The 16,483-nt window shown below is 36.7% G+C and overlaps 2 protein-coding genes across 2 annotated transcripts in view; one reads left to right on the top strand and one right to left on the bottom strand.

Annotated features, from left to right (window-relative positions):
• The window catches only part of LOC117322117, a 31,505-nt gene extending 22,854 nt beyond the window's left edge, over positions 1-8,651 (top strand). Inside the window, exons 6-14 of the mRNA XM_033876873.1 lie at positions 407-547; positions 1,399-1,587; positions 1,917-2,202; positions 2,821-2,953; positions 3,274-3,836; positions 5,379-5,572; positions 6,594-6,702; positions 7,439-7,681; positions 7,863-8,651. Coding sequence (XP_033732764.1) covers positions 407-547; positions 1,399-1,587; positions 1,917-2,202; positions 2,821-2,953; positions 3,274-3,836; positions 5,379-5,572; positions 6,594-6,702; positions 7,439-7,681; positions 7,863-7,900 — 1,896 coding nt within the window. The 3' untranslated portion in view covers positions 7,901-8,651. The remainder of the gene's footprint in view (positions 1-406; positions 548-1,398; positions 1,588-1,916; positions 2,203-2,820; positions 2,954-3,273; positions 3,837-5,378; positions 5,573-6,593; positions 6,703-7,438; positions 7,682-7,862) is intronic.
• A 4,820-nt stretch (positions 8,652-13,471) lies between these two features.
• Positions 13,472-15,169, bottom strand: LOC117343127. Its single transcript, XM_033905444.1, has one exon. It carries the CDS (start codon positions 15,167-15,169, stop codon positions 13,472-13,474), a length of 1,698 nt encoding a protein of 565 aa, XP_033761335.1.
• Between the last annotated feature and the right edge of the window lie 1,314 nt (positions 15,170-16,483).

Genomic DNA, 16,483 nt, shown 5'->3' with positions numbered 1-16,483 from the left:
AGTGTCGAGAATAAAAACCTGAAACATAGTTTCGTATGTATAGATAAAAAGAACGTGGATGTGGTGCAGTGGTATAAGCTGCGGGTATTTCTGGCTAGGCGATTGGTGCCTTAAATCGCGAGTTCGAGGCCGCGTCAGGGCACGAGTCACCAAATCAGTCTTCCTTCGTCATTTGTGCTGTACCATGTTGCATGATTTATAAATAAAATACCTGATAAATATCAACACTATATATTGCTATATAAGTACTGGTGAATGTCTCAGCCATTGGAGAGTAATCATATAGATATCGTATGATAATCTATGGCACAAAGGCATTGTTCGAGAAACTTTAATTTTCATTCAGTTATCTACTATTATTGTAATTGTGCACGTGTATAACTCGACATTCTGTTGTCTTTTAAAGAATGAGATAACTGTAGCGATTCCGTTCGTGAAGGATGAGATGCAGTACTATCAAGAACCCGTGCTGCGCGTGCTTGACTCTCGGGATCGATGGAGCGACTTTCCGTGCCGAGAAACATTGTACCAGCGAGACGATGACTCGGTAAGGTCCAAAAACATATATTACATTTGTATGTTTATATGATAAGGATAATTGTGTTGTATTACTATTGTTGTGCAACAATGAATTCCAACAATGAAATTTATTTGAAAACATATCTAGATTATGCAAGCACTTTACAACATATACGATTTTCGGATATTGCCATTTATTCAAGTTATAAACAGGTTTGTTTCGTTTTGTTCAAGTCCAACAACGGCAATACACATTATGCCCATTGAGTGCATGTGTTGAATGTGTATTGTTGCTGCAAGTTTCATTATGATGGTAAGGAACGAAGACCGTATTTATAGTGCTATCTCACCGAAGTATACTGCCCAAGATACTCACCAGGACACCACACCCTGTCACATTATACTGACAATAGACAACGGGTGAAAATGCTGTTACGATTCTGAAATAATGCAAATTTATCAAAATGTCATTTTTCAAACACCTGTATGTCTCGGCTAGGGGACAGAACCCTTAATCATTCTCACAGGAGCGAACTTTCAACTTAAGGGCGCTAAACTAAAGGCCAAAAGTGAGGCAATGTCCAGGAAGTCTTTAGGAAGGAAATAAACGTGTAGATAGAATAAAAATATAAACAAGTAAAATTCGTTCACCTTACCTGCAGGGCTTCGTTGTAGACAATTATACATACCGCATGTGAGATGGGGCAGAAGAAATGAAAATAGTGTTCCGATTATCCTAATTATCTTTATACAAATGCGCCTTGTTAATCAATAAACAGTTTTAGTAACCCACCTGAAAGATTCCAATAATCTGTAAAAGCTTTTTTTTTTTATGTTTGACATCATAATTTGATTCCTGTCTTCTTTGTGCCATTACAGAACCTGTTTGTATTGATGGCTAAGTTTACTGGACCAACTACATGTGTTGTGGTTGCCATGCCAATCGTGGATGACATTGTTTTCACCGACAGGATGACGAGGTTCCACTCAACTGTTGACAGCGAGATTATCCTTACGTGTCCAGTCAGTGCTAGGATCAACTCTAAAAATGTTCATGTCGAGCTGAAGGTATATCCATGTGAATTTACCTTAACTAATATATTGGCAACTTTTAAGATATTTTGATGAAAGCAAACGTAAAACAATAACTCTTTGTGACAGTGAAGCTACGACTACTGTTTTTGACTATATATACAGTACACTGTACCAGCAAACAGCTCTTGTATGATAGATGATATCAAAAATCCCGTGTAAAGATACAGGAATTTGTCTTAAGCATCAAACACAAAAACATGAGTATTTGATTTTATTAATACAGAAAAATCTAACTTTTTCATCTAGATATAATGTTTAATTTTAAATTATGAACTCATAAAAAAATGTTTTCTGTTTATTAGGTTCTGCCTGTGGTACCGAGTATATTAGAAGAGACAAAGTCGTCGTTTGACACAGACAGACAGAAACTGTACAATGCCGGGGCTATTGTAACCCTGAAGTTTTACGACGACCACCCTCAGACGATCTACATGCACCTACCGTGTGCTCGCCCTCCCGTTCCCTCCAGGCCTATGACGGGCAGTAAGCGTGTGTCTTCATGCCTTGGCACTCCCGACTCTGGCTACAGATCAACGTCTAGGGGAGGTCAGATGAGCAGGAAAGGCTCAACCTTCGGCAAATTTGTGGGTATGTTATTACATAATTCTCATAGTAAAAATACTCGTATTAGCAGGTCGCACAAATAAAGCATATTTTACTGTTTTAAAGCTGTTTGCCATTGAAGATTATCTTTTTATAAAGCAAGGAACTGATATATAATTGTAAGACATCGTCTGCTCAAATTTTTCCTTTCTTGTTTGTTTATTCGTCATTAATGAAACAGTTAAAACCTTGTACAAATTTAGGTTTAAGATTCTATGTTTGGCGTTTTATGTACTAAAAATCACTTAATTTTCGCGTGGGATATATTTTCGCGTTAATATGCTGGGAGAGTCAATTCGAATTCAAATCCTTCGCGAGTTTTTGTAAAATATATATATATATATTATGGATAGAGGCCCATCTATCCTTTACCGAGTCTTGTGGAGTCCACGACTCTAATAGCTCATTATTCGAAGTCATTTCTAGATCAGCGTTCGCAAAATAATGTATTCGCGAATATTTCTGAAGAAGTAAGGTCGTGAAATAAAGTATACGCGAAATATAAGTAATTTACAGTATTGGGCCTACTGACTATCTGAGTTGTTAAACCACCTGGATATGCTGAGAAGTGAAAGTGAATGTAATAAGAGACCATTTTTGCAGAACCTAGCCAAGAAAAGGAATGTCACCTAATCCGGTTTGCGTCGTGTATGGCCACAAAAGTTAAGACGTTGACCTCTGATGACGTAACAGTTGATGACCAAGCAGTATTCTCTGTGCACGAGAAATCCAGCACGTATGGAATTCAATGATAAATATATATAATTAATTATTTTTATTGAAACATATTAAATAAATAAAATGCTAAGCAGGTGAAAATATGGAATAATGAACATTTATATAAAGAGGTATTTATATGTCCATTCTATACATAATTCATTATATGCGTGGGTTTTTAATTTAGTTTCATTGTATATTTCGTCTTGTGAGCATTTGAGCTATCTATGTCTACGCATGTAGAAAAAATGATAAGATGATGTTTGAATAAAAGAAAAACATAATCTATCATTAAGAAATTATGACATTGAACTCCAAAATATTGTACTTTTGTTATAGCTCGGTTGTCCTTGAAGTCACAGAGGAGTTACCGTCGAAAGTGATACAAGATATAGTCCCTCGCCTTCTGACCAACATCGAATATCAAAATGTACAAATATGTTTGGCTCACAACAAAAAGTGCCTAAACGAACTAGCCCTGTCTTGTGACCGGGCAAAGAACGTTAACTCCCGTCAAATGATGCGACTAGAGGCCGAAAATGTTGTTAGAACGAAGGCCGTAAAACTGAAGGAAGGCGATACACTGTGTCTATGCTTTCGTGGCAATATTTCATCGATTTCTAAACATCGCACCATATTTCGTTACTATGGCATCCATGGCATCCATACGGCCTGGACGATAGATGTAGTGGATAGATACTGCCAGAGGTCGCTGTCATCGTTCTGTGGTTTTCTCCAAATGTTTGTGTGGAAATCTAAACAGCCTTTTGATTGCCAGCGTATTGACTTGGATAACAAATCATTGTGGAACCTTGTCACTGAAATGCCTATCTCTCTTCCAAAGACTGTGCTCAAATTTTCAACCAAATTAGTACGCGCTCCCGTGACTGTGAGAACTGAAGGTGAGTCGGTATACTTATCTTGGTATACTTATATATCATTTAGAGTTTCATTCTTGATCTTTTAGTCCCAGAGATTTTGCATCTAGGTACAGATATGTAAAACCATGCAAACTACTAAAGAGTAAACTTGGTTATCTCAAAGAGGTCTCAGTTTTCTGTGACAATGTATCCAAATACAATATATGTAACAATGAAATAACTTTACGAAACAAAACCAGATTTTGCTGAAATTCTATAAACTCAAAGCAAGCATGTGGTATTTTTTCATCTTTCATGTTTTTTATCATAAAGCAAATGCCTTACTATTTGGATCATGGATAACGACATCTGAGTTATTTTGATCATAACCTATTCTGTCAGTTTTCATTTTCATTAAACACATTCTTTTTAGTCTTTATCGGAAGGAATAAACCATGCATATGAATTATATGAATTCATACATGAAACATTCTCTGTATAAAATATTAGGTTTGTTTCTTTGATTTACAATAAAAACGAACTGTTCAGTCCGTGATTCGTTTCGAGTTCTGTCATTTGAAGACATCAGGCTGAAAAGGTGTCAAGCGACTTATAATGATCACCTTTTGTCCTGCGTCGTCCGTTGTAAGTCGTGTCTCATCCTTCGTACGTCGTCTGTTGTAAACATTTTACATTTTTGACTTATTCCCAATAACCAAGCGACCTAGGGGCATGATATTGGCCAATAGCATGCTGGGCTGAAGAGCTATGATATTTGTTTAAATGAATGAGTGTTGACCTACTTTCAAAGCAAAAGGGATCAAAAGATATCTAAATGACTTCTCAATAAGCAAGAGGCACAGTCATGATATTGGGAAAGTAGCATGCCTGGATGAATAACCTTGACCTACTTCCAAGGTCGCAAGCGTCAATTGTGTCAACTTCTTTAAGCAGTTTTCTAATTAATAATAAGGCCTAGTGCCATAATATTTGGACAGTACATGGCATGTTTTGATAACAGACAAAAAAAATGTCCAAATGACTTTGAACTACCTCAAATGTCTTAGTGTCAAATGCATTAAAATCTTAATTTGAAAACTAAACCATCAAGTATAAGTATTTATCTAAGAACTCGGATGACTGTTAAGGCCCATGGACCTTTTGTCTCTGTAAAGGTATTGATCTGATCAGAATCATTATGAGTAGCCCTTTTTATTGTCTGTGACCAAAAGAAATGATTGTTTTGTGATATATTTGAGGTACTATCGCGTAATATTACGTTAATAAATCTTTAGATATTCATTTTATTTTAAAACTCCATAATAATGATCACTAACTAACATGCATTTTAATGTCAGAGTTCAACAAACGCAATATTGTAAGTACTATATAAGTACATTGTAGTTTATTACCTCAATAGTTCAGGCCGGGCGTTGTGATCAGCCTATTGGTGTTTGTTGTTGCAACCTGGATATAGGTCATTGGAGTTTATCAAGTCAATATTCCAACCGGAGTTGTTATAATATAGCTTGTTCAATATAAATATAGGATAAAAGATTAGTTGTTTGTCTTTTCATTTTACAGGAACCATAACACCAGAGTTTCTCGAAAACCTTGCACTGGCGATAGGAGAGGGATGGTTAAGTCTAGCGAACTGCCTGAACATCGACCACCCGCGAATACAGTCGATCAAACAACAACATAAGGGAAAACACAAAGAGCTGGCTAGAGACATCCTCATGACATGGTTCAAACGGTCGCTGTTCGTAAAAGAAAAGGTACTGCATAATTATGTCTCCTGTAATGTTTACGTTTAAAAAAACTCACTTGATTATCATTGTCGTTTCCATGAAAATGTTTTTATCATTTTAAGGAATTATAGGTGGATTTTAGTTTTAAAACAAAATAAACTAAAAGAAATAGTAGGAATACTAAACACGTCTTCAAATTAGTCATGAATAACTGAACGAGGACAGGCAAAATTTGTCACTGATTTTAGAACTAAATTTGTTTAGTATATATACAATTGTAGCATTTGTGTGGTAGTTATTCTGTATCTTACGAACGGTGACGAACGAAACACATTTTATTTCCAAAATTTAAACCGGAACAACATGTCGATGATACACAATAATATTTCGATAAAACGACATAAAAAGAGTAAAGAATGTCAATATACAGGCGTATGATATCCATATTATGCATGTATACATTTATTTCTTGATTCATAAATAATCATCTACCTCTGCAGAGAGAAATAAATTATATACTATATATAGTAATACACATGCTACATGTAAGTCTCTGAATGGAAGTACGACCTGTAGGGAAATATGATTGTCAATTTTGAACACCTGCTGTCTGAAAATCTGTGTCCTGTATGTTAGGGCGTAATAATTGTACCTGCTGCTTGAATCTTTGGAGTGGAATTAGTGGTTTGCCCGTTGACAGTTTGTGACCGGGTGGGGTGTCCTGCTTTGTGTCTTAGCAGTTTACTTCAGCGAGATAGCACTATGAATTCGACATCAGTTTCACAATATCACAAGTAGAAAAAGCGCGAACATACCGCAGCTTTCAAAAACACGAACACTCACCACGCGCATGCATCTCGCACAAAGGGATACCGTTAAATGGCCATAGCTGTTAAGATGATAAATAATATCAAACCAAGGCTGGAAATATATTTTTCTGACAATATTTTAACAAAAAGTATCGTGGTATATGCTTATGTTTCACTACAAGCTGTATTAAGGCTCTGTTTTTTGCTGTTCTGTTTGATTACGTTTTATCATTCCTTAGACATCCGCCCTGATAATGGCCCTACGTAACTGCGGCAGAGACGACTTGGCAGATGCCTTGAGGGACAGCAGTAAACGATATAGGCGGGAACAGGCCAGACATACAAGAGGTAAGCAGATCGAAATGACATTATCAAATTAAAATGCTATCTAATAATATCAGTATAAGGGTATTATCATGATAAACATGTTGACTTAATGTTATGCCTTTATGTACTAATGTTTATGAAGCATTTCACCTGTGACAACAATACACCCCGAAATCCCAACAATAAGACACGATATTTTTTCTTTAATACTAAGCAAATACATACCTATTTTTGATGTTAGGCTTATTTTCAAATGAGACTTGCTTTTTAGGCAGTTTATATGGTATACGATCCACTTTAGCTTATTTTGTGCGAGTGTGATGAAATATGACAGATCCGGATCGTACAGTCAGTGGAGTATTAATTACTATGTACGTATATATAGAGAACAAAGGTGCCATCCACGTGTTTGCGTTGTAATAGGGTAGAAACTAATTAATTGAAAAAAATGGACATACGTTATCTTTTCGAAACAGACCTTCTGCATACTATGGAACATTATATATTAAATCTTATTTTTAAGAAAGGTGTTGTTTTGTGTTTGTGTTTGTGTTTGTTTGTTTGTTTGTTTGTTTGTTTGTTTTGTTTTTGTCCTTTTTTTTTTAGAAAAGGTGTATTTTCAAGTCAGTCTAACTCATAAGAAACTACAGGCTTATTTTCAGGATATGCTTATTTTCTTATTTTTGAATTTTTACGGTATATCTCTGTCTTCGTTAACGCTAGAACACATTAATACGTATTTGTTATTGACTTCCAGATAACAAGATGGAGACTGTGATTTTATCGGTCTGTAAGAGTAGTCAGGTAGTGTCCAGGTGGAAAGACATTGCGAGTATGCTGGACATGGATGAATCCGAAATTCAGACAATTAATGCTGAGAACACAGACGAAGTGTCGAAGTGTCGTGGGATGTTGTCGCTATGGAAACAGAAGCAAAATGGTTATGGGATCCGCAAACTCGTTAAATGTCTTAAGCATCTTGGGCTGGATCATATTGCAGGTATTGTAATACATCCTTTCATCTTTTGTTGCATTCTATGCTTCATTAAGGCCATCAATTAAAATCTTACGTTAATTTTTCTTGTATTTAATGCATTCTGCTAATTTAAAGTTATCAGATGTGTTTTAGATAAATGTCGAACAAAGCGAGAATATAATACATATTTTGTTACTCCTTGCAGATCATCTCACATCCATGATGACGAAAACACCTTCATGACGTAAGATTCGACACGGCACGGTATAGAGGGGGACATTGGAGACGTATCGGATGAAGTATGACACATGCTTGAAGATTTAACAAACTGTTAATGATAATTGTTTGCTGAGAGACATATAAATTTAAACTAATATCCGTCAATTATACCACATAGGAGTGGAAGATTAGTTTCAGTTGATACTAAATGGTCCCTATTTTCAATAATTAAAACACAGATACATGAATAGTTACATGTATTAACGTCATACATCTTCCGTCTTTAAACATCAAGAATGTGGATGTCCATGGATGCACGATATTCAAGTGAAACTGATATGATATGACATATTCAACAAATGTGATGCTTATTTCAAGCTTTGTACCACATGATACACGTGTGCAATATAGTTACAATTGTTTGGAATTTATTGGCTGAAAACAATCAAAATGACGCGCGCCGAAATGTCGCTTTGCATTGCATTCTACAATATCTTATACAGTAAATATCTATATTTTTGTCTTTGTTTCCCGCTAAAGCAGCATAAAAATAGTTCATATATTTGCATGCATAATAGTTCACCACAATGTATAGATTACGGCTGATTTTCTCAGAAATTCGCGGAGTACAGGATCATGCGTTCTCGGTCAATATTGTGTTCTGTGATTCTAATTGTGATAATATCTCGGATGGACCTCATTAACATGCAATAATGATTGTTTATTTTTGTAAATAATGTGAAAATGTAAATCCAAAGATAAATACAGATTATGATATTGAAAGTTTTATTTCATTTTTGCACGTAAAAGGAAAACTATAATGGACCCATATAATGGAATAATGCCATTAGACTCGACATTGCAGAAAAGGGGGTTAGAGTTTATCAGTAAGCATAACGTGTAAATAGCAATTGCAATCACATGATTAAAACACAGATCAGCGCTAGCATTATACAATTTGTTAGGGGTCATGTTCAGATGACCTTTCAACCAACCAATCGTAACTCAACTGGCAAAATTTTGCCAGAATCTGCTTCACTTCGGGAACCTAAGGGTTGGTCCTTACCAAAAATATATAATATCCGAGTGTCCCGAATGTCAGTCATACTAAGATGGCTGCGCCAGTCGACAGCCACTTCACGTCCAAAATGATGTATTCAGTGGACAAAGTATGCAAAGTTCTCTACTTTTCCATTATTGTAAAGAAACGCATCCCGTGGTGTGAAATGCAGTAGCAAAACAACAGAGAGATCAAAGGCTAATTGATATTTTTAACACTGTTTCGACAGTCCGTTCAATTAGCAAACACTGCCGAACAGGCATGTAATTTCAGAGACGTTTTTTCATTGGCTAAAAATACATACCGTTTTATGGTTAGCGTTGGGCTCAACTGAACATCACCCTTCACCTCCCACCGTTAGATTTTCATAACGTATAGTGTATAATGATAATCTGTATTTTAATCAGATTGCTATATACTATAATTATAGGTTAAATTGATGTTAAACAACGAGCAGATGTATATGGTATCTCTTTCATTCGAGTTATTTATTTTTCAAAAGTTACAAAAACCACGAGCTTTAGCGAGACTTATACTGTAGGTTGGGCTAGGCAGAACCAGTAATGGTCGAGTCTGGACAAGTATAGTCAACTGACGTCAATACCAACATTACACACGCGTCATGATCTACTAACGATGATTTGTATGTTGCTTAACATGTTCTAAGTTAACACAACAGCAGCTTGAACCATTTTCAACTATTACGATTAAAACAACAAAAAAACTACTACGTTTAGTGCTCGAGTGATTATTAATGCTTGGGCGAGACTAAGATATAATTTCAAGCGAGCTTCCTTGGGTTTGTCGGCCTCCATATCATATTATTTCTGTATTGAAGGCTAATAGGCAGTCCTACGCCAACCAAACATATGCATTGTGTTGCCTCGTATTTTGGTGTGTCTGATAATTCACTCAAACATGAAAAATGTCCTCTCCCGGGCAGACTTACACATATATGTGTGATATATCACAATGTATCACCATGTGGAATTTCAAAAAGTATGGTCCTCTGGATTCTTGTCGTGTGTTCCTTTATCATGTTCGTACCAGTTGTACCGGTACAGATATGCTGTACTCACTTGGATCAAAGATGGCGGAACTGTGATTCTTCACTCCAAATGTACTTTTTGTTAAAAACGCAATGGCAATCTGAATTTGTGATGAAATAATATAAGCTATGTATCTATTGTATGATGGAACTATTCAGGTATTGATTTTACATTTGTTACGTTTAAAAAATCCGTTTTTATGCTTGAAGCGAAAGATCTTGGGATCTTCAGTTAAGGTTCGATTGCATTCCCTTATATGGTACCGTACCTATTTGGTATCACTGGCACGAACCCGATAAAGGAACACAATGGTTATCTCTGGAAAACGAAAGTACTAATGGACAGACGGACGAACAGGCGAACGAACATTTCCATGCGGGGCACAGTCAGTCCAAACAACTTTTAAAAACGAATGTGACTGATAATCATATATGAAATCCTGGTGAAAAAATGCATTGGATCTTTAAGTGATAAGACATATATTTGTGATACTCGGTCCCAGAGTGGGAAGAGATGGGCCTCCAGAGTGTATAGTCTATCCCTACGTTGTATTTCTCATGAACATGAGATCGCGACCGTCATCCAAAAACTGATTACCTATATACACGACACTCAAAAGCCACACAAGTTTTCTATTGGACTAAAAATTGAAAAAAAACAACAAAACAAAACAAAACAAAAAAAAACAAATAAAAAGAAAAACAAAAGAAAAGCTTTTCGCTCGAGATCACCATTGACTGACTCTGACGTGCGGATACTGTGACAGGGGATTAACACGGCGCACCTTGAAGACAACGACTGAAAATGTGATTTCATTTTTATGTGCTTGAGGTGATCCTCGGAGGATGAGACACTGGACTTACAGGACTCCCAAGGGGAGGATAAGTAGTAATCCAACATGACGCAGTCTCCATGGGGATTATATTGTGTATAATGCTTCCGAAAACCTTCAGGCAAAGATGTGGTTGTGACGTCGATCAACCTTTTATCAATGTTATCTTAACGTTGTACATTTCAACGATGGTGAACAGTCGAAACACAATGTTGTTTCAACGTGGAAGATTTGTCGTTTGTTCAACATACTTTAACACAAACACAAACATCTGTATTTATTGAATTGCTTTAGAAATTGATTAAATGAAATGCGTTGATTTTTAAAGTCATAAGGCGGAACAAGGGCTAGCACAGGCAGACGACACAAGCAATAAGGTTTCGAATATATCGTTTAACGGTATTGATTTCCATTGCGAACCTATAGTTGACATGGAATTCAAATTGCATGTGTTCATTTTGCATGTGTAACCAATAGAAAATTCGTTAGTGCTGCAGTCTTGGGAAAGATTAAGGTCATGCACAACCGAGTCAGCCGACGCATGGCGCAAATATATCGGAGACAATGGGATGGGTCGCCATTCATGCGGTTTTAATAATTTGCAACAGAGCGATACGAATAATACCTGGATGGAAAGATCAAACATTTCTCTACTTACTACATAATGTGTAATTACGTGATTGTTAAAGTCATCGAGGGTCCTTAACTAAATAGTGTCGACGGCAAGGTTTACTGTCGGTAAGTTTGCTACACAAAATCTTCAAAATCTTGTAATTGCGACCATTTCCAAACAGTTGTCGTCGGTGGGGTGAGGGTGGGGTGGGAGTAGTGGTATGTAAAAAATCTTAATGTTGTATAGATATGCTAATTGAATTCTGTATTGAGCGGAATTTTTCGTGCCATTATAATTAGCCAATTAAGGTACTTAATAGCTGTAATCCAAACAAATTGTTGATTACTAATAGTTTATTGCAGTCAGTGTTTAATGCAAAAACTCTATCCATCGTGTTTTGATCGCGATTATTGGGTATTTTTAACAAAAATCATAGCAAATTCGTCGTTTGACAGTAGGGCAGCCGGATAATATGGAGCATCAATCAAACACGGCAAGTTTATGAGATTAACGAATTACTGATATGTATAAAGGAAATAGCGTAGAATTCCGTGGGTATCATCATATTTTCGATAGTATGTTAAAATGCCATGTATCACTATAAAACATACCCCAGCCATGTCCTTACGCCCTTCGGGTAGATACTCCCCGTCGGATTTGTATATACTCCCCGTCGGATTCGTAACTTCCGGTATCACCCGGTGTTACCGCTTCAAGGATAACACTTATTAATTCCATGCGCTAGATTGGACGGTTTCACTCAACACATTTCTTAAGTAGCTGCCAATAAATGAAGTACTGTGTGTGTGCTAATTATCCAGTCAGTATGTGTCAGAGTATTGAACAAAAAACATTTAAATTTTAAAAAAAATTGATGATTTTAAATTTTGGCGGGAAAAGAATAAACTTATCGGCCAATGAGGTGGTGTTTAACCTGAACCAAGTTCCTTAAAGTTATAATCTGCTGATGTTCGTGTGGATTTATTTGAGGAATTAACGTTTGAATTAGGTACTTCATTGATACCATTAATATTCTCATACTGTGCTTTAATAGGGATGTATACTTAGGTTTCTCTCTTAATATGCCTATTTATGGGGAATAATTATCACTGCTCTTAGGTTTGCGGGGAAGTAATTATCTCTCTATAAAGTCGCCTTGTGGGGAATATTACCCATAATTATTCAAGCCCACTTCTACGGCAGTGTGAGAGAATGAAATTTGCTAGTTGTTCTAAAAATAGCACATTTTCAACTTTTGGCGGCAACTTACACATTTTCGGATCCGGATTCTTTTCAAATAGTGCTTGGATTTCAGGCGCGTAGCTAGGCCTGTTTGGAAGTGTACGCAGACGTGATGCCTTCGGCATCACTCGAAGCGCGCAGCGCGAGGAGGTGGTGGGCACGGGAGGGGGATACGTCCCCCTCCCGCTAGGGGGTCTGGGGGTATCCCCCAGGAAAAAATTGATTTATAGAAGGCCTTAGGAGTAATCTCCAGTATTCTGGTGGCAGTTTCATTAGTCCAACTAAACAAGAAATACGTCTATTTTGTGAGTGATAATCGGTTTTTATTCAACTTTCAATTTCCATGAGATATTGTGTCAATTCATTCATTCATTCATTCATTCATTCATTCATTGAAATATGAAACCCAGTCGGCGGGCTTTGGTTTCAGCAAACCTGGACACTACCAAGTCAAGGTCTACATCAAAATCTCGATATGCATGCAACAATGCAAGCGACGACCTCCGGTCACATCGCATGGTATACCTCATATAGGTTTTTACCCTGCGCATGATGCTGAACGACATAAGTACATTGTATATAATTGCTGAATCGGAATGCCTGGCAGGGATTTCAACAATCCGGAAGAAATAATAAAAAAAAAAAAAAAAAATAAACGGGATACACGCTTGATCCGGGGCGTAAAAAGACTATTTTCGAAAAAAATGAGGTGGACGCCCGGGCGTACGAGCGTACGCCTGGCTACGCGCCTGGGCTTATGGGGAATCAGAGGAATCCCCAAAATGTTTCAAACGTCTAATTATATTCCCCATAGGCATGGTATTTGGAATACTTGTAATTCTCCTCCAGATAATCCCACCCAGAGATCCCCATTGAAATGTAGAGCCAGAGAAAAGGGAGACGTTTGGAGGTCTGTAACCAAAACCTTCAGTAGGTTACACATAGGATCTAACAGCTGTACTGTTCTAGAGTGACCCTCACTGATAAGTATGAGATTCTGGTGATTGAACAACACGTCAGTAATCGCAAACTTTCCAGTTAGTTCAGGCAGTGGATCTTCAGCAGGAAGAGTAACTCCGTGGGAAATATATCGGTGTGTCAGATTGAGATTGTTATCTAACAGCACCAAATGACTAGCCCCTAGTCTCTCTTTAATAGCATTCACAACAGCCACTGAACCTGTAGTGTTTGTGCTAATCTTGAAAGGACAAACGAACAAGTCTTGACCATGTCCATCCTTTTCAACTCTAGCTAGTTCCTTCCCATTTCTGTTGTACCTGACCAGTACTGAGGTGGAATCGGGTTCTTTTGACCAGGACTTTTTGTCGGTAAGTGCGACAATGATGTCACCATTTGGTGCCATACACAAGGTATAAGGCTTCAATGGATCTGTGCGAGCCCAAGGAGAAGTTGCAAAGCTAGTTTTCCCTTTATTTTTCTTTTCTTTTATCGTTACACGTTTGATACACTTTTGTTTGCAGTACGCCATCAAGATTAGGTTTTTCACGGGGGAAAAGGACACGTCACTAACTTCCTCTGTCGCATCGGGTATAACCTCGATTACGTCACCATTTTTATCTACCAGGTTAATTGATTTTCCACCATAATGGCTGATCCAACATTTTCCTCCTGTTGTTGGTTTCATCAATCGTGCTGTAGAATCATGTTTAAAAGAACGTTGATAAGCTAGTGTTACATCAAATTTGAGCCTTTGAATGTTTGTAGGCGATTTGAGTTGAGTGGACTCGTCACTTTCACGAAATAAGTGTGGCGGGTCTCGCTCAGGCCCCTCTCCAAACAGGTCAGCAGAACAGATGCTGGATGTTGAAAACATATTGGTATCAAAGTGTCCTATCTCTAAGGAAGAAGTTGTGCCTTCATTGTAGAACGTGGAATCCAAATCATGGGGGTCAATCTGACCAAACAACATTTCTATGTTAGCTTCATCTACTGGTATACCAGGTGTGAAAATGATTGTGGATACATTCGGATATTCCAATGGAGAAATTTTCGGAGGGTTCATTTTCCATCCTTTTTCCAAAACATCAAGGTTCATGTGTGAGGTAGTAAGCCTTTGCACATCATCTTTAAAATCTCGAATGGCTTTACAGTTTTCTTCGGCATTGTTTTTCACTTTTTCTAATTCCTCAAACAGAATGTTGTTGTGTTGTTCCAGTTTGTTTACAGCTTTTTCTGTCACGTGATCTAATACTTGTTTAATATGATCTCGTCTGTCAAGAAGTTCTTGTTTAGTTCTGACTGCATGCTCCTTTTCTGTTTGGCATTTTGCTGAAACATGCTCGAATTCTTTTTCAATTTTGATATAATCTTGAATTTCAACAGATTTCTTTAGATCCCCAATAACATTCTCGGCCGCTCTTTTCAGTGTTTGGAATTGGTGTCCATTATGATCGGCTTCTATACAAACATCACACACAGCAGTTTTACACGGTATACATGCCATTATCTTCGGATTTTTGTGCACGGGACAGGCCATTTTGTCCTTTTTCCTATTATAAAAAGCTTAACACTAGTGTAAAACGTTCTGATGTCCTCACGAAGTAGCCATTTTGAATAAAGAATGCAGTAATACGGGTGTTATATATAGACAAGGATGTTTTATTCGTAAAAACCTATAAAAATTCTACTATTCCTAGTCAGTATACAGATGTATACAGTATACAAAATTTATTACGGATATTTCTTCTGTAATCTACAATGCCATGTCTTTCACTTTATTTTGACACTCTGTTGAAGTTTAGAAGCATTTTCTGAATTTATTTTGTCTTTTAAGTTATCAAAATTCCTGTACCTAAGTATGTGTTTAAGCTGACGGGAATGTGTTTTAGAAGATATAGGTTTATTTTAGACACGTTCCGGGTACATGGTATATATTTGGTAGAGAGACGCATTAACAGGTCACGCCCATCACTACATATGACATAATAGCACTGTGTGAAACAAAATACAGATCAGATATGAAATTATGTACATAATACCACAATCTGTTTTTGATCATAAAATGCTATTACAAAAGTATGTGTAATTTATTACAGTTAAGTTTTTGCATTGCGTTGAAAATTCGTGCGTACTGAAAGCAAGCTTAATAAGTTTAATGCTGTTTAATTGAGTACATGTTTTATTTTATAAGTATCACAAAGTACTTTTAATAATAGAATAATATCACAAAATATATAATTTTCGTTCTCGGTCGATAATTTTTTCAGATTGATAAAACCATGTATCGACCTTATCGAAAGGTTATAATTGTGCAATACAATACAGTTATAACGTTAATTCAAACGTAGGCCAAGGTCATTCTTTTAAACAAGCTGAATGACTTTTCATCTAAGTGCTACTTCCAAAATATAATTAAACTATGCATATCAGCAATTAAGAAGAAGTCTGTAACATCTGTAACATTGAAAGTGGGTCAAGGTTATGCATTTTGACAAACTCTACAAACAGTCCTTGATTTAATAGATGTGTTCATGCTATTGAGAAAAGGGCGTTGTAGACGGACAAAAAGTTGGACGATGGAAGGAATGTACCACGGCGTTAACCAACCCTAACCCAGATTAAATCCTAGAAAAAAAAAGGCTGTGAGTTTGTTTTTTTTAAATTTACCCTTTATTACAAACAATCGAATACATAAATGTACACGTTTCTTTAGTATCATAATTGTCAAATTTGCCCAGTTTACCAAGGCCTCACAAACGATACATATTTACTCTTAGAGCCAGGTATACATGTCGTTATTTACCTCCAATAAGCCAAGAGGGCCAACGGGTAAATTCTGGGAAAATTCGGA

This window comes from Pecten maximus, chromosome 2, assembly GCF_902652985.1.
Source record: "Pecten maximus chromosome 2, xPecMax1.1, whole genome shotgun sequence".
Taxonomy (NCBI): Eukaryota; Metazoa; Mollusca; class Bivalvia; order Pectinida; family Pectinidae; genus Pecten; species Pecten maximus.
This window is presented reverse-complemented; position numbering and strand designations above follow the sequence as displayed.